At 43.1% G+C, this 23,097-nt stretch overlaps 1 protein-coding gene across 16 annotated transcripts in view; it reads right to left on the bottom strand.

Moving 5' to 3' along the window:
- Positions 1–23,097, bottom strand: part of Bcl11a (B cell CLL/lymphoma 11A (zinc finger protein)) — a 96,995-nt gene that overhangs the window by 66,305 nt on the left and 7,593 nt on the right. For all 16 annotated transcript variants that reach the window (XM_011243659.3, XM_006514504.4, XM_030245542.1 and 13 more), the window contains one exon: positions 21,604–21,933. In XM_011243659.3, the coding sequence (XP_011241961.1) occupies positions 21,604–21,933 (330 nt within the window). The remainder of the gene's footprint in view (positions 1–21,603; positions 21,934–23,097) is intronic.

Here is a 23,097-nt window from a genome sequence, read left to right as displayed (position 1 = left end):
ATCCGACAAGGAACACACATTTCACAATGGGCTCATTTACCCCTTATTCTGAGCACAGAGGATCATAAGAGAAAGTTTTAGACAATTATTACCCAAAGGATAATTGCAAATATTTCTTTTTGGCACACTTCTGAAAATATTGTCTTACATCTGACTTAATGACATATAAATGGCACTTTCTGGACTGGAGAGAAGGTAGATTCGTCCATGCTGAAAGTCAGTTGTAAACACAGTGTTTAGAAAGATAGCCTGCAAAGATCACATGTCCTAGAACAGGCCATATGCTTTTACCTACATGATGAATTAAAAAAAGAACAGTTCCCCTCAACTTATGCTGTCTTCCAACAATAACAGAGGGAAAGCTGTGCTAAACTTGCTGCATCGGATGCCTTTAACAAGCAAGAATGTGAAACTCCAAGAACTCAGCATATGCAGGCTGTGTCCATAACAGAGAAGCCAGCTTTTAGGAGAAGGAAGGAGCAAAATATCACTGAATTCAGCCAGTTAATTGAATTTAAAATACCTGCTTGTTTGAATGCAAGTGACTTTTTTTAAAGTGTATTTCTATATTGATACAGTTAGAGTTGCCAAGGGAAAAAAGCAGGATTGAAGAAAATACACATTATATTCCTTGGAGTTTATCAAAAACAGCTTGCAACAATTAAAAGATAGAGCTGCGTAAGGTGGAAAGTTCTGTAGCTTGTCACCATTCCATTATTCAGTGTTTCGGTTTTCCTTTCAGTAATTTGAAAGATACCAGTTTGCATCCTACTACCCACTAGAGCTCCCACCTTTGAGGCAAGTCAAGACATGCTCAGCCCTCTTTGTAGGTGAGACACACTCAGCATGTAAATTCCAGAGAGAAGGGAGGAAACTGGTGGGCTGCTTGTCCTGATGGGGCGTAAGGAGCCACCCAGTTCCAAACACCCCATCCACACATGAGAAAGAGCAGGATACCAAGATGTGACAGAGGGGGGAGAAAGATGGTGCAGCAGCTGAGGGCTCCTCTCCCTGCATCATGGGCACCTCACAGCAGCCTTAACTCCAGCTCCAGGAAAATGGGAAACCTCTGACATCAGAGGACACCAGCAGTCACGTGCACACATGCACCTACAGTCGCAGACACATCATTTTAAAAAAAGGAGGCATCTTTAATCTTTTTTTTTTCTTTTTTTTTTTTTTAAAGATTTATTTATTATTATATGTAAGTACATTGTAGCTGTCTTCAGACACACCAGAAGAGGGAGGCAGATCTTGTTACGGATGGTTGTGAGCCACCATGTGGTTGCTGGGATTTGAACTCTGGACCTTCAGAAGAGCAGTCGGGTGCTCTTACCCACTGAGCCATCTCACCAGCCCGCATCTTTAATCTTTTAGGAAAATGGGTGTCATGAGAGCTCAAGACTCCTGGAGGAGCCAGAGATCAGATACCATGGCTATCAGCCCAGTGGCTTTTTTGTCTTAATTTTTTATTTAGATTTAACATGTATAAATGATTTGCCTACATGCATGTACATGCACCGTGTGCATGCTTGTTGGATCCCCAGGAACTAGTGTTACGAATGGTTGTGAATATGAGTGCTGGGAATTGAAACTGGGCCCTCTGAAAGAGCACAAGTTCTCCTAACCACTGAGCCATCTCTCCAACCCTGAGTGTCATTTTAATATTTGAGGTTAATACTTCTTATCAAGAAAAACCTACAATGCCCAAAAGATCTCAGATCTTTATGACCTTTTAGCAAGTCTTGATAATTTTGCCATTATTTTTATGGGAAAGTAAATATTGATCTGTAAAACCTTTGCTGGCTTTGTATGGTTATCACCTACTTTATTTTTTTGTTGATCACAAACAGTTTATCGAAACTGATATCTCTTCACATAGTGGGCAGACTTACTTTCTAACACAAGGGTCACAGCAGAAAGAGGGTATATGGCTTGCCACTCCACAAATTGCCTTTCTTTCTATAATAATGATTTCATATCCTAGGCACAGCATAGGCATGGTGGCACTTACCATCGACTTCTACAAACGCTAGATAGGATCAAATTCCAAAGTGGGGTGATTGGATCAAATGCAGAATTACATATTTGTAAGAGAAGTGTTCCAGCAGACAGCTACTAGTTAACTGTATTTTGCTCCCTCTTCCTTAAAATATTTTTAAAGTGTCCACTTTTTTAAAAGGTTTTCAACCTTTTTTCATCCCCATGCCAAATCCTCTATACATCTAATCAAAGAAGTAATCAGACAACATCTCTTATGTTTACTCTTTACCATCCGGGACGTGTACATTAATTGCCATAAATTTGTCTCCTATACCTTCCCCACCCTCCTTCCACCCAGGACAGCATCCTCAAAAGCATCTGCAAAACAAAAATGTATGGGGTAATTAAATGGATATTTGTAATTGGAACTTAATAATTTGCATCGGGGACAAATGAGTTCTGAGTTTAATCTGCAGCACATCTCGACTAGCCCAAAGATAGTATGTAATTTGGTGGTTTATAGGTCTCCTCTCAGATTAGGAAACAACGCCAAGCCTTCGGTCTGTGTCTATGTCAGGAGTGTGTTAAGGAAACGACACAATGAAAATGTTTGACAACGTGAAAGCAGCCATAAATTACATGACAACTGTGTAAAAGTCATGATGAGACAGATAAAGGACTGACCCATAATGTGCCTGACTCGTCCTGACACACAGGACTCCCTGCACTAATGTCTGCACAGCCAACGAGTTCTTAAGCTGGGAATTACTTAGCGCCAGAAACATTGTAAATTATCAGTAGTCAACAGCATTGATTTTTAGTCGACATTTCAATCCGGTTGAAGTAGAAATACTGCCCAGTTCATCCAGCAGCCTCCGAGCCCGTCCTGGCCCCACTGAGGTCTCCTCTGTCATGCTTTGTTAAATTTCTATTGTGCTCACCATTCAATATTTATTGTAGTTTTGCCACATCCAGGCACTTGGCTTGAAGGGTCACCAGCCTGCCTCTTGGGACATTAAATTCATGCTTACTTTTAAGGAAGGCAGAACAAAGAAGAAGAGGAGGAAGAAGGAGGAGGAGGAGGAGGGAGAGGGAGAGGGAGAGGGAGAGGGAGAGGGAGAGAGAGAGAGAGAGAGAGAGAGAGAGAGAGAGAGAGAGAGAAAGAAAGAAAGAAAGAAAGAAAGAAAGAAAGAAAGAAAGAAAGAGGGAAAGAGGGAAAGAGGGAAAGAGGGAAAGAGGGAAAGAGGGAAAGAGGGAAAGAGGGAAAGAAAGAGGGAAAGGAAAGGAAAGAAAAGGAAAGAAAAGGAAAGGAAAGGAAAGGAAAGGAAAGGAAAGGAAAGGAAAGGAAAGGAAAGGAAAGGAAAGGAAAGGAAAGGAAAGGAAAGGGAAAGAAAAGGAAAAGGAAAAGGAAAAGGAAAGGAAAAGAAAAAGGAAAAAAAGACAAAAGGCCACCATCAGCAATCTGGCCTGATTCTTAAAGGAATAAACAGAGAGGCAGCAGGGAAAGCGAATATTCTAAAGGAACCAGATTCTTTGTATCATTTTGCTTTCCAACTAATAACACTAAAGGCTTCTCTTCTGGGGCAGTCCTGCAGCCTCACCGAGCTCCTGACCTAGGATAGACCGGTACAGATATCAGCCATACAAGGTAGCGAAAGTGAAGAGAGTGGAAGGTAGGGCCTTGACCAGAAGCCACTGGAGATGCACATGCTGTCAGCCAACAGAAGGGAAGCCAACACGTGGCGAGCTCTTTGCCTGCCTGTGTACTCAACAGCCACTGCCAGTCCCACCACTAACTCACAGGAACCCTTGGGGACAAGCCAAAGACAACATTTTGGTGGTAGATCTGAACAGCCTCCTTGGGGAGGAGCAGAGCTTTCCAAACTGTACTCCCCTCTGCCAGCCTTCCCCTCCCTGGGGCGCCTCTACACATAGTAGGTCCTTCTAAACAGGTACAGTTGTGTGAATGAATGGGGACTGGAAAGAAAGCACCATTTGGTTCTGGGATACATTAAATAATCCCTTTACAAGAAGTCTCAGGTCTTGTTTCTGAAAATGTTCATAGTGTGCATGTGTGGAACACTGGGAGAGAGCCTGGTGGAGCTAAAAATTTGCCTCAGGTAAAGCCAGAGGAGATTGAATGGACTTGTTGACTCTTAATTTCCATTCAAAACTTCCCTCAAATCTTGCCTGCCTTCCCGACTTGCCCAACCAACAGGTCTTCAGCCAGATCCAAAACCTCCTTGAAGCAGGTCATGCCTCCTACTCCCAGTCACCCCAGTAACTACCCCAACACACACACACACACACACACACACCTACACACAAATGCACACACAAAAACACATACTCACGTACTCACACACACTGTAACCCTCACTTTACACACCAGGTAGAGGCGGAGACAAGGAAACAATTGCCAGTCTTCACAGCCCTCAAAAGCCCGTTTGGTTTCTTGGTCTAGCCCACTACCATACCCTAACCAAGTCACACAACACCAGGTAATAAATCCTCCTCCTCCTACTGCACAAGACTGTCATCTAATGTCTGGCTCCTTCTGGATAGATGTGAAGTAGGGACTTAAAAGCAGTGTTCCCACACCCTAGACAGCCCTCCAGTATGCTTATGACACCCTGCCAGAGAGTAGACAGGAAAAGCCTTCCCCTTTCCTGAAAACTAGAAGAAAAAAAAAAAAAAAAAAAAAAACAACCTGACCACAGGAGCTATAGAAGAGCCGGCTGCCCAGCAGCAGGGCTCCCTGCCCAGTAGATATCAGCCCCACTGCAGAAGGCTGCAGTGCTAGAAAGACAGCTCAGGCAACACAGCAGGATTTCATCAAAAGACTGTATCTTAGGTAGCTATGGACCATCAAGGAAGCTGCCCAACCCTTGATGGACCGGTCTGTTTTCTCCCAGAACTAATAGCACCAACAGGAACACTTCTTTTAGGGGCTGCAACAGCATAGCAGATGTGGAGGGACACAGCAACTCTCATGTGTGTGCTGGAGAAGGCACATTTCCATGTCTGAAGCATGGGATTTGCTTCAACTCTCTCTTACCTGTTCGATGGACCCTAGAAGATAGCAAGTTTAGGTTGCCTTCTTTTCACACAGAGGTTAAATGGCTTGCCAAATTTCCCCAGCCAGTTGGTGGTGAGGCAGAAGTGTGAACTGAACATAACTCCCTCCATCCAGTACACACACACACACACACACACACACACACACACACACACAGCAGCCTACTCCTCATAAAGCAACAAGTGTTTGTGCAAAAGGAGCAAATGCCCATGCTCTGTGGGGTCACTGTCTCATCAGATCCAAAATGGCTACTGACCTGTCCCTACCTGGGGCCCCCTCTCCACAGGCTCACGTAAGAAGGAATACCCACCCCCACCCAGCTGCTCCCCCATCTCATCCTCTGCCTCCTTATCTCACACCTACAGCACTATACTAAGGCCCAGTTCTAACCCTGAGTTATGGTTATAACGGTAACTGGCCTTTATCAAGTGTCCTGCTCTAAGCCCAAGGATTCCATCCATCCGACTCCATCCATCCTCACTGGGATCACCAGGAGGCAGGTTCTACAGTTTCCCTCACTTTACAGTTGGGGAAACTGAGGCCTAAGAGACAAAACCTGCTCAAGGTCACATCACTAGAACTGACAGCGTCTCTCTACCCTCCATCTACTGTGTTTCATGTGCTCAGATGCTGGGGAAGAAAGGAGAGAAGATGAAACACATTTTTAAGGGCCATTTTCCCCTTTTGGTCCTGCTTCTCTTTCTTACCAATTCAGTTACAAAGACATCCTGGTGGAAGAGGATCAGACCACATCTAAGACGGAATTTTGTAGGTGGCTATTGGATGAACCCACAGGCCCCCAAATTTTCCCAATTTCTATTTGCTACTAAATAAGGAGATTTCTTTTTAATCCACCTCCCTATGAAGCTGGGGATAGAAATGTAGATTCATCTCATTTTATACAGATATTTGAAATGATGTCTTTGCAAGGATAGGATGAGGACGTTAAAAAAAAGTGTGAACAGCCTTTCAGACAGGTCCCTGAACCACTTGGAAGCCCTAGTATTTTCTAGCTTGTAGGATTCCTACAAGCCCAGCTTCAGCCCAGCCTGAGCCCCAACAGCACCTCTGGTGAGAACCGGAACACGCCTCCTGCCAGCACGTAACAGGGAAATTCAATTACCTCCCTGACTGGTGGCAGGGGGGCCAAGATGGCACATTAAAAGAGCTAAAAATGTCAGGAAGTTATTGGGCTGACGGGTCATGCTTGCCAACACTCATATGTGGAATGCATAATATCACAATAAGCTCAAAACACAGAAACAGACTGAAAAAGATAAGATAGAACAAACTCAGCCCCAACACATAGGTTTGCCATCAGCCTTGTGTAGGGAATGCTGGGCTGCCAGCGAGGGCACTTTCCCCACCCCTAGACTCTCTGGGCCTTTCTTTCAGATTATCTTTCTCAGCCACCAAGAGATTAATTCACAAGTGCTTTCCAACAAGTTCAACTTCAGCCATTAAAAAAAATGTTTCCATCAATTTCCTACTTGCATATGCAGGCCCACTAGGCACGCCCTAGCCAGCAGCACCCAGGAGCTTACACACACTGTCCTCCCCAGCACACATAGCCCTTTGCATCCCAGGCCCTCTGGGTGCTGGCATCATCACCAGTCTTTATCCCCGCCAGTGGCAAGCCAGGAAAGATGATAGAACCTGTGTATGTAGCCAAAAGACTAGCCTCAACTGGTTCAGAGTGGGGGATAATTAAACTGTGTTCTCTCTCTCTCTCTCTCTCTCTCTCTCTCTCTCTCTCTCTCTCTCTCTCTGTGTGTGTGTGTGTGTGTGTGTGTGTGTGTGTATCTTTTGCCTTTGGCCAAAAGACCTAAGAGCATTTGATGTACAGTCAGCAGGTATTTAAAAAAAAGAAAGCAAGCAAGCAAACGGGGGGGGGGGGGGGGGGAGGAAAACACTGAAAAGGCTTGACTGTGCTGGGGCCCTGACACGCTCTCATCTAACGCCTGGCCCACGGCCAAGTTCATCTGTTAATGGACAGCCACAATCCAGTCTTGCCCCTCCCCCCACCTTCCCTGCCCCTCCCCAAAGTCTTCTCTGTTCTCCTACCTCTTTGGAGCTCCTAAAAACTAGACATCGATTATGTCTGCGCTTTCCCCTTTCTATTCAAGATAAACAAAGTGCTTCAAGTTCAAGGCGCACCCTGGGACCCTTGACAAAACAATCTATCATTCTGTCTGCTAAACCAGTCTGGCTACACCATGGCCAGGGAAGCAAGGCTCCCGACATACAATTTCTCTTTGTGCTCCCTCCTTCTTGCCACTAACCTTTTCTTTACCATGTTCTCCAGAGCAGATGGACTTGACCACTGTTGCTTAAGTCCCTCCTGGCAACCCCAGAAGCTGAAGAGAAGAAAGAAGCTCCTGGGTGCCCCTCCTCCTCTACCATCCGACACGCACCCCATCTTCTTAGACCCATACACCCTCCACTGTCACCCGTATAATAAATGAAATGCAGAGACTGCCCCTTCCTTCATTCCCTGCAAGAATATTTTAAGTGAGTTTTGTTTTAAATCATATCCATTAATTTACCCTGACTTGCAATTAAATGCAAGCACACTTTTTACAACCAGTACGGAATGTATTAATTATAACTACAAATGGTCAAATGAGAGCACAGTCCCTCCTAAAAATATTAATAAAATGCATAATAAATAATATTAATGAAACAAAAATAGATTCATAAGCCTTGGCCCGCACTTTTATTATTTCACGAAAGGGGAAGTGCAGCCAACGAAACTCGCTCCACACACTTTGGCAGAACTCTGACGAACCACCACCATTAAACTCTAAAGAGTATGTTTTGGCTACACTCTGGATCCGGGGGCGGGGAGGGATGCAAAGGCCACCATGAGAAGCTGGTGGCCCTTATAGCCAAGACAGGGTTGGAAACACATTACTCACATGGTCAAGAAAAGCAAGCCCAAGCTCATTCGCCTTCGAAGCTAAGCCAGGTCCAGCTAAGTGCTCAGGCCACTGCCCTCTACCCTGCTCCCCAAAATGAACAAACGAAAGCCCAGGTCACAGTAAAAGTCTCAGCTAACTTAAGAGTCTCAGGATACAGCATCATCATCAGGCTCAAGGTACCATACCCTGTGCCAGTGCTGGAAGCCACTTTTGTCCCTGCCACTGGCCAGAGAAACCAGCCTCCGCATCACCAGCATCACCACAGCCTCTGTCCAGCACACCCTGCCTTGCCCCTCCCCCCAAATCCAACACTCCCACGGAACAATTGAATCTAATTAAGATGAGGAGGAAATTTGCATTTTTCCTTTCACTGTACCCCTAGTAATCACACAAGTTCTTCAAATTTTGAGAATTTTGTTCCTCTGCTAATTATTTCCACCGTCTTGCATTCCAAGGCACAGAGACAGTCTAGCTCACTGGTGGTCTATTAATAGAAGTTTTGCACTCAGAAGGTAGGAGCAACCCCCACCTTTTAAATTATTCTGTCATTTCCAGTTTTGTAAAAAGAATGGTTTGGGGAGGTTAATTATGAGTTTTGCTTTGGGTTCATTTGCTTCTGATTGTTTTGGGGTTTGGGTTTTTGTTTTGTTTTTTTGTTTTTTTTTTTTAATTCTATCTTTTTTGGTGACATTGGTATTAATATTTCCTCAAAACAGCAGCCTCTGCATTGTTCTGCATATTAGAATTTAATCTTACAGTAGTTACTGTCTGCCTGGCTTATTGATTTATATAACCCTGGTATGTAATAAAAGAAAGGAAAAGGGAAAGAGAGAGGGAGAGAGAGAGGGAGAGGGGGAGAGAGAGAGAGAGAGAGAGAGAGAGAGAGAGAGAGAGAGAAGACAGACAATTCCTTGGCTCAAGTGTGTATCTGCTGATCAAATTTCAGATCGTGTGTTGTTCATTATGACTTGACTTGAAATCGGTTTGCCACAGGGAGATGGACATACTTCATGTGCCTTCCCCTCTACTACTCCCTTTAAGGACTTTGGAAAAGAGCAGTGTTTGTGAGGTACATTTAAAGCATGAGCTGGCTTGGATTAAAACAATGTTTCAGCATCTGTAAATTCTCTCATAAACTGCTTCGGAGCAGCTAACGCAAAGCCACACGTGATTTTTAAGGAGTTAATGAGATTGTCCTACCAACAAAATTTAATGGTGATTTAAGAAATTCTAATACTTTTCACTTACTTCCTACAGAATCAGTTGTGCACTTGACATTTATGCCATTTCGCCATTACATAACAATCTACGCTGGGTGCACTAGATCATGCCAATCTATTAGAAGGAAATTTGTACTCCATATAAGCAGACGTTTCCAGTAGGTTTTGACTTACCATTATGTCTCAACTAAAGTGTTATTACAGTTGGGTGAAAAACACGACTACGCCATGCTCACATCTTTAACTCTAATACTATTTATTATCTTTCTTCCTGCTTCTAGGGTTGTGTCAGCATTTACATTCCTGGAAGTTAAATAAACCGACATGGCAGAACTCCTGGATAGACTGAGTAATAAGGCGTGTGGTGACTAACCTGTTTACCTTCTGCCTTGTTAGGATCCCATTCTTTTAAAGTTTGGGGGAGAGGCAGAGAGAAGGAAGGTTGAAGGGGGTTGGAGAGAGAGAAGGGGAGAGAGAGAGAGAGAGAGAGAGAGAGAGAGAGAGAGGGAGAGATTTACACACTGGCTTCCATATGTCACAAAGACCTTGCTATCTACCCACAGCCAACGATACTCAAGCAGTGTCTAAGTTAGTCTTCCCCACCTTGTGCTTCCTCCAGAACCAGATCACCTGAACACCCCCTCCTCCAGCCTCCTGTCACCCCGACATAAAAATAGGAAGGTTTTTTTCTTTTGCCCATTTTCAAATAGCAAATTCTCCATTAGATTTCATCATATCTTAGTAAAGCAATTACATCAAGAAAATGATAGTGCGTGTGGAATCAATTATGCATGCAGTTGGCCGGAGACCAAAGGCTGTGAAGTCGGAGAGGGCAGAATCGTTCGACACACACAAATAAAAAGCCCCTGCATCTCACAGATGGACCCCATCAGTTCATCTTACTGCCTAAAAAGTTCATGCACTTAATAATTTATTTGTGTTCTGGATACTGTTTCCCAGCTGAATATTAATAACTTTGAACTGAAGCATGCTTTTAGCATGGTATGGATGGAAGTCACAGTAGGGCAAGGCTGGGGCCCTCAGAGGTTAAAATTATAGTTGTGTTTCTCACACTCTCTTCATTTTCCATCACAATTTATCTTCTTTCATTAAACATTCCTTTTAATCAGAATATCTGCCTCAGTGTTCTGATTCTGCTTGTTAACCAGTGGTAAACTTGTAAACCAAAGACGAGCATCAATAATACAGCAGAGACTACTCCACGGCAAAAGCAACATCAAATTCCCAGGCTCTCAAAAATCGGAAACCGTTAGTTAACACCTTGTTTTCACAAGCAAGGCCCTCTTACACCTGGAGGGAGGCACAGGGGCGTCTCCAGCCCCGTTTATGTTGGCAACCAGGAGAAATCACAATAGAGCCCAGAGCAGCAGACTCACTGGACCTGCAAGATGAAAGAGTCATCCTAGCCCAGTTTCCAGGCACAGCTGAGTTGTAGTCATTTATTTAAAAGCAACCACCAAAGCACCTTCCAAAGGTTTGTCCCCTCTCCCTTCTGAAAGGGGAGCCTGATGTCACAGTGCTGAAACACCAGGCCTCTCTGCCACCAAACGACTAACAATAAAAGCTGCCCAGCAGCGCCTGGGAAGAAGAGACAGTCAACCCATTTTTCTGAGTGTCTCTGGACAGGTCTCAATCACACACTTAAATTTTACAGTCTCTTCCCCCAAATGAGAACAATTTCCAGCCAACACGTCCACAAACTGTACTTAACGTTAAAAGAAAACGGATAAAACAGATGTAATTACTCAAGGTTAGACTTCTAATTCCTCAATTCACTAAAGGAAACTTGGCGCGAAGAAGCATCATTTTGCTCCTTTCTACTGGGGCATCTGAGGAGGAGAGCCACTGAGGCAGCTAATACACAAAACATGATCAAAAGTGATTAACAAGAGCTTCATATGCAAATTGCATTAATGAAGGAGTGCAAAGTCATCATGTAAATTAAATATGTCAAATCTCTTGGTGAACTTTCAATCTTGAGAAGAAAAAACTCTGCTTTAATTTTTTTACATCATCAATTTTGCAAGATTGAAAATCTAAGAATCTTGGTGTTATAAACAATTTTCACCTTTTTTTTCTCCTTCAGCAGGCTGACAGGCCAGCCTGATGTGCACCGAATGTACATGTTAATAGGCCAATCAAAAATGCAAAACAATTCGCAATTACTGGAAGGACCTAATGGTCATTAGAATTTACAACTAGGTAATGAACTGAAGTCTGCCCACACCATGCATATTCATAAAGCAATTTAGCCTTTGAAGATTAAAGAAGTGCTTAAAATTCAAATGAGCTTTAGCAAATTATCAGTAAGATTCATCCAAAAAGCAAAGGGTTTTTCTTCCTATGATTTCCTCATTTTTTTAATGCAAAATTGTTCTATCTTCCAGGCTGAGCTTAAACTAAACACAGAGCCTCTAGTCAAGCCAAAGGGGCTAAGAGACAGACAGAGGCTGCAAACATCGTTACCGACTTTGTTCATAAAACTAAGCCCTTAAGAGCCAAACCTATCTCTAAACATGGTAATTTATCAAAAACAGCCCAGAGTTGCTCATAGGCAACACTACGCGTCCTCCAACAGCACAGATTACCACGCGTTCCCCGCCCTCCCAGAAAGCTTTTCCCCCTCAAGTTGCCTCTCCTGTGTAAACATCCACTGTGGTAGAAAAACAGCTTTTTCATCAGCTTGGAGTGGCATGCCTTTTAGAAATTTCTGCTTCCAAGGGGAAGAGAGCAAGAAGGGACAGAAATGGAGTACGAAGCAGAGAACGCTGTCTGGTTTACTTCTGGGAGCAAGCATGCTGTCCTTTGGCATTGGTTGCCCTGACTGCACTGGTGGCGCTTAATTCAAGAGGAAGGGGTCATACGGACGGACATCAACTGGCATTCAGCAAGCACAGCCCATCCCAGTCAGTGGGAAGGAAGCATCACAGGAATTTGGATTTTCATGTTTCCAGTCTGGAGAGACCTCTCCCTGCATGCTGACATCTCACTAACCTTGCAGCATTTAAAAAATAAAAATGCCTAGTGGCAGAATTCCCAACGTATCTCTCTCCCTGCATCCACAAATATCATCCCCAGGTGTGTGTTCAAGTCATACCCCAGTTGGTGGACAAGCCACACTGCCAATAGCTTTCCATGCCTATGCTGGGTGCTCCACTGCTAGACCCAAATGGCTCTGTGCTGCAGGGATTTGTTTGAACTTCTCTGCTACTCTTGCCTCCCCTACTCCCTCATCACTATCTCAGATTTTTAAAATAGTGAATCTTACCAAAATTTGTGGGTACGTAGTAAAGGGAAAAGGGGAGGAAACCTCAGGTTAGAGTCCTGGCTCCTTGACTCATATTAGCTGACCCAGTTTTAATGTTTATCAGAAATAATAGGACACAGAGCTGGATGGAACCTTCATTCACAACCATTTCTATGAACCACAGGTCCACAGTCCTGAACAACTGTTTGACACTAATGTTACTCTACATGAGTAGAGTGCAGTGAGGGCTGAGATGGGAACTGACAGGGTAAATCAGAATTAGATTAAAAACAAAAGTTTAGAGGCTGATACTACACTACAGAGCAAATGGAACTTGAAAGCCAAATTTTCCCTAACTGCCTGAGAGTCATTCTCCCTATTAGAGCCATTGCCTGCCATCCCCCTGCTGGCCACAGTCACATAGGAGAGTGAGAGGCGTGCAGGACTTGGGATAGCCCTCTTTAAATACAATACCTATATACTTAATAGATAGCAATTAACTTGTGGTCAGGAGTCTGCAGGCAGCAGGCTGCCCCAAGCAGATCGCAGGGGAGGAGGACCCAGAGCTGGGACAAGCAAGCACAGAAGACAGGTCCAGCGACAATGCCTGCTGTCAGCAGCGGAATTATTTTTATACAGGAATTTTTATCTCTATTGTACAAACAAGTACGTGTCTGTGCTGACTTGTTAAGCAATCCACTTGTATGTAGAATAAGGCTTTTTTTTCCTGCTTGCTACCAGTCACACAGCTCTAAGATCAGAAGAAATACATAGTCTTTGAAGCTGCTCAAATGTTTTAGTTAAAAGGACAGCAGTTGTTTTCAAAGATCCAAGAGTATCTTTATCAGAATTAAATTTTTCCTTATTGATTTTCCCCCTTAACATAACAAAAAACATAACATGAGAAGGTTACAATTTATTATTTTAAAAAATTTCAGCCTTGAAATGATTTTTTTCAGTAGTCAGTGCTCACTTTTAAATGTAAAAAGATTAATCTTTTTTAATCTTAAGGTGGGATGGAGTAGGAGAAGCTCCGGAGACTTTCATTTTAACATTGGTTAATACATTGTTTTAAATGTAAACTCAAAGGATTTTTGACTGGGGCAGGGGTTAAAACGGTACCTGGTGGCCAGCCTTTTAAATGTATGCATGCCATGAAATCATGACATACATGAAGTTGGCATAGGGAAGGCTCTATCTTTTGTCCAATGAGATGTTCTGTCTTTGAAACATAAAAGACTAGCAAGTCAAACATTGTGTCCAAGTAGTTAAGAATCTTCCCTAAAAATTAACAGATGTGATTGCTTTCTTTAACGTGACTGCATCATTACCTAGCAAGAAAACAAGCAACTAATGAATATACATTTGGTGACCTGTGCTTAGTAGGAGGCTTCCCTGTGTGTTCTAGAAAGTTCGAAAACGAAAATGAAGGAAGGGTTGGAGAGTCGCAGCAACACCTGTGTTTGTTTTCAAAGCACCTCTTCGGGTTCCACAGATAGTCCATTATTGATTTTAGAGGGAGTTTTTAGTAGGTGAATTTGCGTCTATCTAAAGGCCAGATCAAATTGTAGGTGTAATTGTTCTTCACCAATGTTAATGACAGTGAGGGTATAAACAAAAACTCATTGTGAGTGGCCAAAGGCCTCCAGGTATTCCCTTCGTCAACAGACCTGCTCCAGGGCCCCAGTGGGAATCGCCTGGTGGAGATTTGGTTCTGAACAACATGCTGCAAGCCTGTCTGTAGAAGGCACATGCAAGGCGCCTTTCTCACCGCTTACATTAGTCTCTACCTGAACATCTCACGTCTAGGTGAGTGTAATTTGTGTTTAGCACCCTTAAGACCTTAGTATTTACCTAGGTAGATCAAAAGGAGGGAAAGGAAGGCAGGAGCAGGGGAACTGTGGAAGGCCCAGCCCCTCTGGTGAGCAGGTTAGCTGCACACAGCACACTGTCTTAGTGGAGCACCCTGCCCAAGTTAACCTTCCAGCAGGGTTGCATCACCCCTGCTCAGTCCCTGGGGCAAGCCCGAGAGGAGACACCTCAGTTCCCTGGTCACAAACTTCTAATTCCCTGGTTCTGGCAGCTTATTTTTCCAAGTGTTTTGTTTCAGGAAAACCTGTGTCTTTTTCTTTGTATGTTTTGTGGATTTAGCACAACTGGTTCTGACAGCTGTTGATTCTGTTAAATGAACACATGATAAAAATTCTCTATAAAACCTCAAGCAATAACAGACTCAAAAATATAATGGAAAAGTATTTTAATGGCGCTCCAATTGAGAGTAGGTTTTTAAAAAGAAGTATAAATAAAGGTATGGGAGTCCTTAAATCAGCAGTGTGGATGTGTGCGTGTGTGTTTAATGGGAGAAGAAGGGTGTTGCAAATCACCACAAATATTTACACTCTAATCCCTTTGTTCAAATCACATACTTTTTAACAGAAAAAGCTGGAGCCATGGCTATTTTAAATTTTAAATATTCAAATGCCTGTAATTAACCATATGAAACAAATTATGTTGAGTTTCTCCATACCAGCAGAAAGAGAGAGAGAAAGAGAGAGAGAGAGAGAGAGAGAGAGAGAGAGAGAGAGAGAGAGAGAGAGAGAGAAGAAAAAGAAAAAGGGAAAGGAAAAGGAAAAGGAAAAGGAAAAGGAAAAGGAAAAGGAAAAGGAAAAGGAAAAGGAAAAGGAAAAGGAAAGAAAATCCTAACTGGAGGTGGACTGGGAGGCGGCAGAGTTGAGGAGACAACTCTGCGAGGAGGAATAGATGATGTTTTCATTTTGCTATAGATCAAAGCAGAACAAGCTGGGAACTGTAGCATACCGCGCATTCTTCCATCGCTGTCTCTTACACTGGGCTATCTAAGTTTATACAATTCCCTAGCCTAGCTGCATATTAAGCTCGCTGTGTACAGCTTTATTATGGTGCAGCGGTGGAGGAAGCATTAATATTCCAACGCCACATCTGACAGGGCATTTACATGCGCCCATCTGAGCGGCACCTGAGAGCCCCTCCAAGGTGCAGTAACTGTGCGCCTATTGTAAAGGCAAATGAAGCTCACCTATTCCCTGCTGGGATCAGAAGTGACCTCGCCACCCCCCTCCCCCCCATGCCTCAAATCCTTCCCTTGCCAGCCTAACTCAATGCCATCTCAGAATGACGAATGAGCTCAGAAATAGACCCCAAGTTACTAACCCTGCTAAGAACAGCAAAATCCTTTGCTGAAATGTTTTAAAAATGCAGAGGGGAGTGCAGCTGGCCAGTAAAATGCAGAGACAGAATCCAGCAAACTCAATATGGAATACGTTACATTCGAAAACTGATTAGAAATACAGTTTGATGTTTACTAGCTTCAAATTGAGTTTGGCATCAAGCATATTGCCTTTAATAATGCTGGCATTTTAGTATTTATTATTATTATTTTAAATTTGCCTTTGGTCTCAGAGAACACATGTGGAGAGCTAAAGAATTCTTATTCGTCAGGTTGCATTTCCTGGAAATTAAGTTTGTGACAGAAAATGAGTCCAGTAGCAATAATATGGTTCGTGCTCAAATTAATTAGGTCATTGTTGCAAAAACTACATGGCAAATTACAAAGGTAAATTTACAGATATTGGCCGGGTCTGCAGACTTGGCAGCGAAAGGGAAAAGCAGCTTAAGGGCACTGATTTACCTGGGCCACTCCAGGGACAGAGAGGAGGGCACAGTGGTCAGTTCTCTATTTGTATTACAAATAAAAAATACCAGCTATTTTCCATTAAATTATATAGTCTGCACATATTTTATGAACTTTATTAACATCCTCCAAATTAACACATAAAATAAAAACCTGTTTGAAATATTAAAAATGGGCCCTACTGTAAAAAACGTATTTTTTTCTTTGAAATAGAAACAGTGCTGACATAGTCATGACCCAAATGAAATCTGAACTAGCAAAAAGGTACCAAAGATTCTTGGTGATTAAATCTCACGATAAATTGTGGCAATGTGCCAAACTCGGTCCAGTTTGATGCTAAGTGCTTTTTACTGAAAGAGGCTAGTACTACTGTGTATAAGATAGACTGGGTCTTGAAGTGAATTTTGTCAAATAATTTCCTTGTGTCATAAAGGATGCAACCAAGATAGATCAGATAAGTGCCCAGTGACATCTTCCATGGGCTCTCCTTCGCCCTTCAATCTTACATCTTCCCCCACAGGAAAGCCAAACTTTCTGACTCTGTGGCAGCTATGAAAAGCCATTTGCCCCACGTCCTTTATTCAACACCACCAGGAAGACAGCATGAAAATCTAAAATCTGCATTCCATATTTGTTATGTGCCACAATTTAGCTCCCCCATGTTGGCCAAAGACAGAAGCTACAGTGTAAAGCTAATGATTTTCCAGGACTCTAAAATGTGCCATTAATGTGCCCAATTCGCCTCTCCCTGAACTGAAGGTGCCTGCCCTGGCCCAGCCTGGCAGTTCCACATCCAGCTGCATTTTCTAGCCCCTGGACAGCCCCACAGTTAAATGCCACTCCCTGGGAGAAAGGTGTGCAAAGCATACTTCAGCTCCTTGAAGAAAGAAAGTGCACAACCTGCCCACAACAAGGATGGCTTGACTTGAGAAATTACAGCACTTGCCGCTTTTGTTTGTTTGTTTTAGTTTTCACACAATAAACAGAGAACGGGAGAGACACTTTGTCCCCCCTCTGCTCCTATTCTTGAAGTGAATACATATTTGTGTTTCCAATAAAAGGCCATTTTTACATTAACTGTCTGTAACAGCAGGAGACGGAAGAATGCGCACAGTCTCACCATCACACACTGAATGCTCTCCATATCACGTGGACCTAGTCTCAAAACTATTATTTCTGAAAGGTGCCCAGGAAGATGTGCAATGCATCTTTTCAGTGCCACCAAGAGGGTGACATCTGAGGGACTTTGAGATCCTTGGGATCTTCTTCTATATGTTAGGTTTTGTTTTTTTCTTTTTTGTCTTTCCAAAGTAAATTTAGCAGCCATGGAGCCACTGTGTTTAATTAAGCTTTCAAAAGTCCTCTAACAATGCCAACGATTGTAGGACACTTCTGCAGCTCAACCATGCAGTCACTGTGACAGTTCTATTTACAATGTGTCTTAAGAGTTTCTCTGACATTGTACTTTGACAAAACATCCAAGCAGCCCATCCACAACCCTTCTCTGTCTTATTTACAAATACAGCTTGTGTGCAGGACTCACAGTTCCACGAACATCAATCTGTGGGTAGTGGCCTCACAAGCACAGCCTAGCTATGAAAATGCTAAGTATTTGTTACAAAACAACATTCTCTGCTCTATGGGCTCTGGAGATAAATAAACAGTTGCCAGTATTTCACTTTGCTTTCTGAATGGCGGTGTTTTCTGGAGTTCGCTGCCACACTGAAAATTGACTTCGTAGATCAGTATTTCTTTTTATTCAGAATCATACAGATAAAGAGAAATGAAAAATAAGTAACCATAATAAGACACTGCCATTTATAGTCTCATTTACAATTAATATACAAACGCATCCTTCCGTTTCATCTGGGTAGAAGTGGGTACAGAGAAGGAAAGGGAAGTTGGCTCTGTAGACTGAAAAGTGTGGTGCTTGCTTCACCTGTAAGTAACATGGTAATATCGTTCCTAAGAATTCCCTCTCCGTAGAGACCCTGTCTTACATATCCAGATATCAGCTGCTCTGTGTAGGCAGGTGATCTCAAACACCCCCAATGGAAATGCCTGTATTCTGGATGTTAGTTGGGGAAAAACCAATGTTCCATCAGTAGCAGCAGGCTTCCCTGCACTTCAGCAGACTTATGTTTTCCCATTCTGTTTAAAAGCTAACTTTATGATAGGCTAATCCTAATTTAAAGATCCCCGTGTGCAATGAGCCAAGACTGCAAGACTGACACTGTGAGACGGTCTGGGGTCTTTTCTGTGAAAGAAAACAGTTTTACGCCCAGTCATCTTCAATGGGTATTTCACTAATCACAAAATAAAAGACTCAAAAAAAATATAGAAAGCTCCGTCGGTCAAAGGCTGCTTCTATCTGATTTGGGGTATTTGACCTGCATATTGATGACTGAACCACACGATATAAGCTGTTAACAGCCATTTAAATTAATACTGTTAGAATGGTCTCTGTGTCTCTTAAGAGTGTGTGTGTGTGTGTGTGTGTGTGTATTGCTCTGAATATCTAAACAAAATGGAGAAGCCAGCTTTATTCAATGCTTCTGGATATAGGTAGCACACATGTGCATAGAATATGAAAACACACACATCTATCTAGTTATCAGGGGAAAAGCATCCTATCAAAAAAAGAATGGTCAGCTTTGGGAGGCCTGAGCACAGCCAACATGCATGCTACTTTAATGCAGCTCTTAAGGACACTGTCTTACCCTCCTGCTTCAAAGTTCCCAAATTCTAGGCTTTCCTTGGGAAGATTTCATTCCTGCTTCCTGCCTGTAAAATGGCACAGAGCACACAGTGAACTCAAATCTAACTTCTATCATTTCATAAACCTTGCCTACTCAGCATGCTTAAGTGACTGTCTTTCATGGAGTTGCCAAGCACATTCTTATAGTCATCCATCAATATATTTCTTCCCCAATATAGACCACTGCTTCTCTCCTTATGACACACAGTTCAAATGTCTACTGCATGGTTACTGTTGGGAATCGTGGGAGCCCCGGCACAGAGAAACCAGCTGAGAGTACACAGTCATCTTTCCAGAACTTTGCTTCAGGGGCAGCTGAGGTCCAGAGCATCATAATTTATGTGCAATAGTAGAATGTTAATTTCACTATACGAATGCCTTAATTCATTACTGTGAATTATGAGAAGTCATGATTCTAGTCATGATCTATCTCACTTTGAGATGTGACTATGATGTTTATGTTCAGCCAATACTAGGGTAAGAGCAGGTGATTAAACAGCATGAAGGAGCCGAGGTCTTGCAATGACCTGTGCATGAAAGGTTTACCTCTCCTGGATTGCATGTGTGCACTGTGAGTGAGTATGTGAGACACCTCTGGATCGCATGTGTAGCCTGTGAGTATGTGAGACACCTTAGGTGGCTTTCCATTTCAGGGAAACAATGCGCCGTTAGCCCTGCAAAACAGATTTCAAATGTGCACCCTCTCTCTTTCCTCTCTAGATTCTGCTACCATACCATAATAGTTTTGAAATACCATGGAATCATTATGACAACCAGTTAAGGGCTATTTCCTTCCCTGCACATCCATGGAGAGTCCCAACTACACAAGTAAAAAGCCCTAACTATTTATCTGAAGGCTTCCCTCAGTCTTCAGATTCCTCTTCTATATACAGAGGCCCTGATTTTCAAACTGGCTAACCTGAAACTGAAAAGCTATTTAGGCCTTCCGGAGTAAGTGTGGTTTTAATTCTTGCCTGACAGACACTGTGTTTTGTCTTTTAAACGAGCAGCTCGATATGTAAATATGATGTTACATCACACAAGCCTTACTCCATATTTGGTGATTTAGCAAGGCTTTGGATCTCCAAAGATGACAAATCCCCTTCCGCCTGCTCTTGCCTGCTCTTGCTTCATTAATCATGCCTTACACTTGTGTTCCTTCTCCTTCCAGTCACAAGGCAGCACATGGAAATGGTCATTGCCATATCCTACAGGGAGGTGGGGGAGATAAAAATCTTAACCTCCATGTCTCAGAAGCTAAATGTGGTGGCTTCTAGAAAAATACTCAGCACACGCAGCGTTCCTGGCAAGCAGAATCCTCACTTCACGAAAGGAAAATAGTTGAGTATTGTTGCAGAAAGCAGAAAAGAAAAAAGAAGATAGGAAATGCCACACTTGATCTTAACGATCAAATTCCAGATTTGGGGGAGGAGCAATGTGACATTTAATCCCCCCCCCCCTTCCCTGCCGCCCCCTCGCCCCCAGTTCAACTCCATGGTCCACCTGTATCAGAGACAAGTTCCAGTAAGTCTTGTGACTGACTATCTATCTACCTTGCCAAAAATGCACACACCTGCGTTTGGAGGGTGGGGCAATGCAGAGAAGGAGCTGTCTCCCAGATGTGGGAGCCCTGTCAGCACAGAAGCTGCTTTGCTCTGACTACATGCTAAAGCAAACAGTGTTTTAAGAACCACTACCTAGAGTTGCTGTTTATCACTAGGGCAGGGAATTAAATTCCCTCTGTTAGCTTCTAATTCCTTTTCCCTGGAGCTGCTGAGAAACCCACACACCTAGCTACCTCCTTGGTAAAATTAACCGAGAGAGAAAGCTGTTAAATATGTGCATGCATTTTTTTTTCTCCAAGAAATTTTTTACATTAGGCTAGGGAAGAAACTGTGGAGACTGGACTGGACATTTGTAAGGGTGACATGTGGCTGTGTAAACCACAAACAAAATCAAGATACATCTGTCAAAACCACATCAGAAACAAGAGAGAGCGCAGGGGAGCATTTATCACTGAGCTGAGGAGGCAGGCTGCAGGGAGCAGCCGTTCCTGTCAAACCAACCTTTTGAAATTTCCAACATGCCCTTAAACTTTTCGAGTAAGCATGTCTGTGCGCTTCAGCAACTGCCCTCTCTACTCTGGCCTGGCCAGTCGAAAATGGCATCTTAAAGTCAAGGTCACTGTGTCATCCCACCACGGGGCTGTGTTTAATTACAGCCCCATACAGGCTGACAGCCAATATGGATCCAAGGCTAGCCCTGGAGCTCAGTTAACTCTTTCTAGCCCTCCAGGCTAGTTATTGGCTCAACTACAGATGCCTGTGTGGTTACCTTGCCTCTGATACATCCCCAAGACCATAAGTGGACACTGGAAACTGAGCTAGGTGTGGTGTGGTAAGGTTCAACACTTTAAAATAGGAGGCAAGCAAGGGGAAGAGTGTTGGCATCGTCAGAGCCAGGCGAGGATGTCAAGGGTGTGTGTACCTTTCCCACCTGCATCTGACTCAGTAAAGTAGGAAACGATTTATTTTCAGAGTTCTGGACGGAAGCAAGGTGAATGATTACTTAACATTATAAGGCTGCCATAGACAGTCACAGGGAGAAATACAGACAGACTTCACCTCCTTCCTGCTTGACTACAATGCCCCTGCAAACAAACAGAAAACATGCAAACAGTTTCTCTCCTTCGCTTCTCATTTACCTGCTATGTGTTCCTGTTTGGGGCAAATTCCTCTAGATGACGTTGATAAACAATCGTCATCCTCTGGCGTGACCTGGATGCCAACCTCCACAGGATTGGATGCCTTTTTCATCTCGATGGGAGAAGGGGAAGGCGGCTTATCCACACCTTTTTCTAAGCAGAGGCTGCCATTGCATTGTTTCCGTTTGTGCTCGATAAAAATAAGAATGTCCCCCAGTGGGAAATTCATCTGGCACTGCCCACAGGTGAGAAGGTCGTGGTCCCCTTCTGGAGCTCCCAACGGGCCATGGTCTGGTTCATCATCTGTAAGAATGGCTTCAAGAGGTTCGGCTGTGGTTGAAGAAACAAAAGCACAATTATTAGGGAACCAGTGGGGAGAGAAAAGGGGAACAGACATTCTCAATCTCACCCCTGCCTTTCCAGACTAGAACAAGTATTTGGAGCAGTCTCTACATAATACCCAGGAAATGTGGACACAGGCAACAAATGCTCTGGAGGGTATCAATAATTAAATAATTAAATCTATCAGTGAGGTTGGCCATCATGTAGTAAAGGAAATCCCTCCGACTTGGAGAACTCCAGAGAACACACACACACTAGAAATTCTTTCTTTAGAAAGAATGTGATTTAACAGTTAACATACACAAATATATATATATATATATATATATATATATATATATATATATAGGCTGCTTAAATAATAACTACGGGAAAAACATGAACTCAAACCAATTTTGCTCCCCTCCCCCCAGCCCCATACAGTAGGTTGTCTATTGTGCCCAAGATTAGAGAAAAAAGGCGAATGAGCACAGGCAGCCTTTGTGTGTGAATCTCTGTACTGTACACACATGGCTTCCACACAGAAGGCTGCTGCAGCCACACAGGACTGCCACATTTGCACCGCAGTCTACCCATCACAATGAGGTGAGCGTCACAGTGCTAACATCTCCCTGCCCTCCTCAGCTATGAAATTCAAGGAACATCACATTCACTGGCAGGTCTTCCCAAACATGTTCCCTAAATGGGATACTTCTGAGTACTTAAGAAAATAAGCCAATTAGTCATGTTTTTTTTTTTCATCCTGAAGAAAAGAATGTTTAAAATAGTCTAAATGTGTTTGTGCTTGGAGGCATCCATGACATTAAAAATCAGAGTGGACACCCATGCTCCATACTTCAGAAGACCAAACACCTTTTTTATCCTTCGGAGTTGAGAGGCTTTACCTAATGCAGTCAAAGTTGACTAATTTTCTGAATGAGGTCCAGAGTGCTTCATTATGGGACTCTTGCTGCCCACATCATCACAGCAAACGTTCTAACAAGGTACACATGCCTTTCTTCCCTGTTTGCATGGGTTTTTTTTTTTTTTTTTAACTTTGTACCCTGGCATCTATTTGAGTAGCTTTTATCATTTTTTTTAACCTCAAAAGTCGAGAAAGGAGAGCTGGAAAATCTTGTTCATACTATCTTTTAAAAAGAAAAGAAAAACTAA

This window comes from Mus musculus, chromosome 11 (assembly GCF_000001635.26).
Source record: "Mus musculus strain C57BL/6J chromosome 11, GRCm38.p6 C57BL/6J".
NCBI classification, from domain to species: domain Eukaryota; kingdom Metazoa; phylum Chordata; class Mammalia; order Rodentia; family Muridae; genus Mus; species Mus musculus.
Note: the sequence above shows the minus strand (reverse complement) of the source record. Positions and strands in the feature narration are given on the sequence as shown.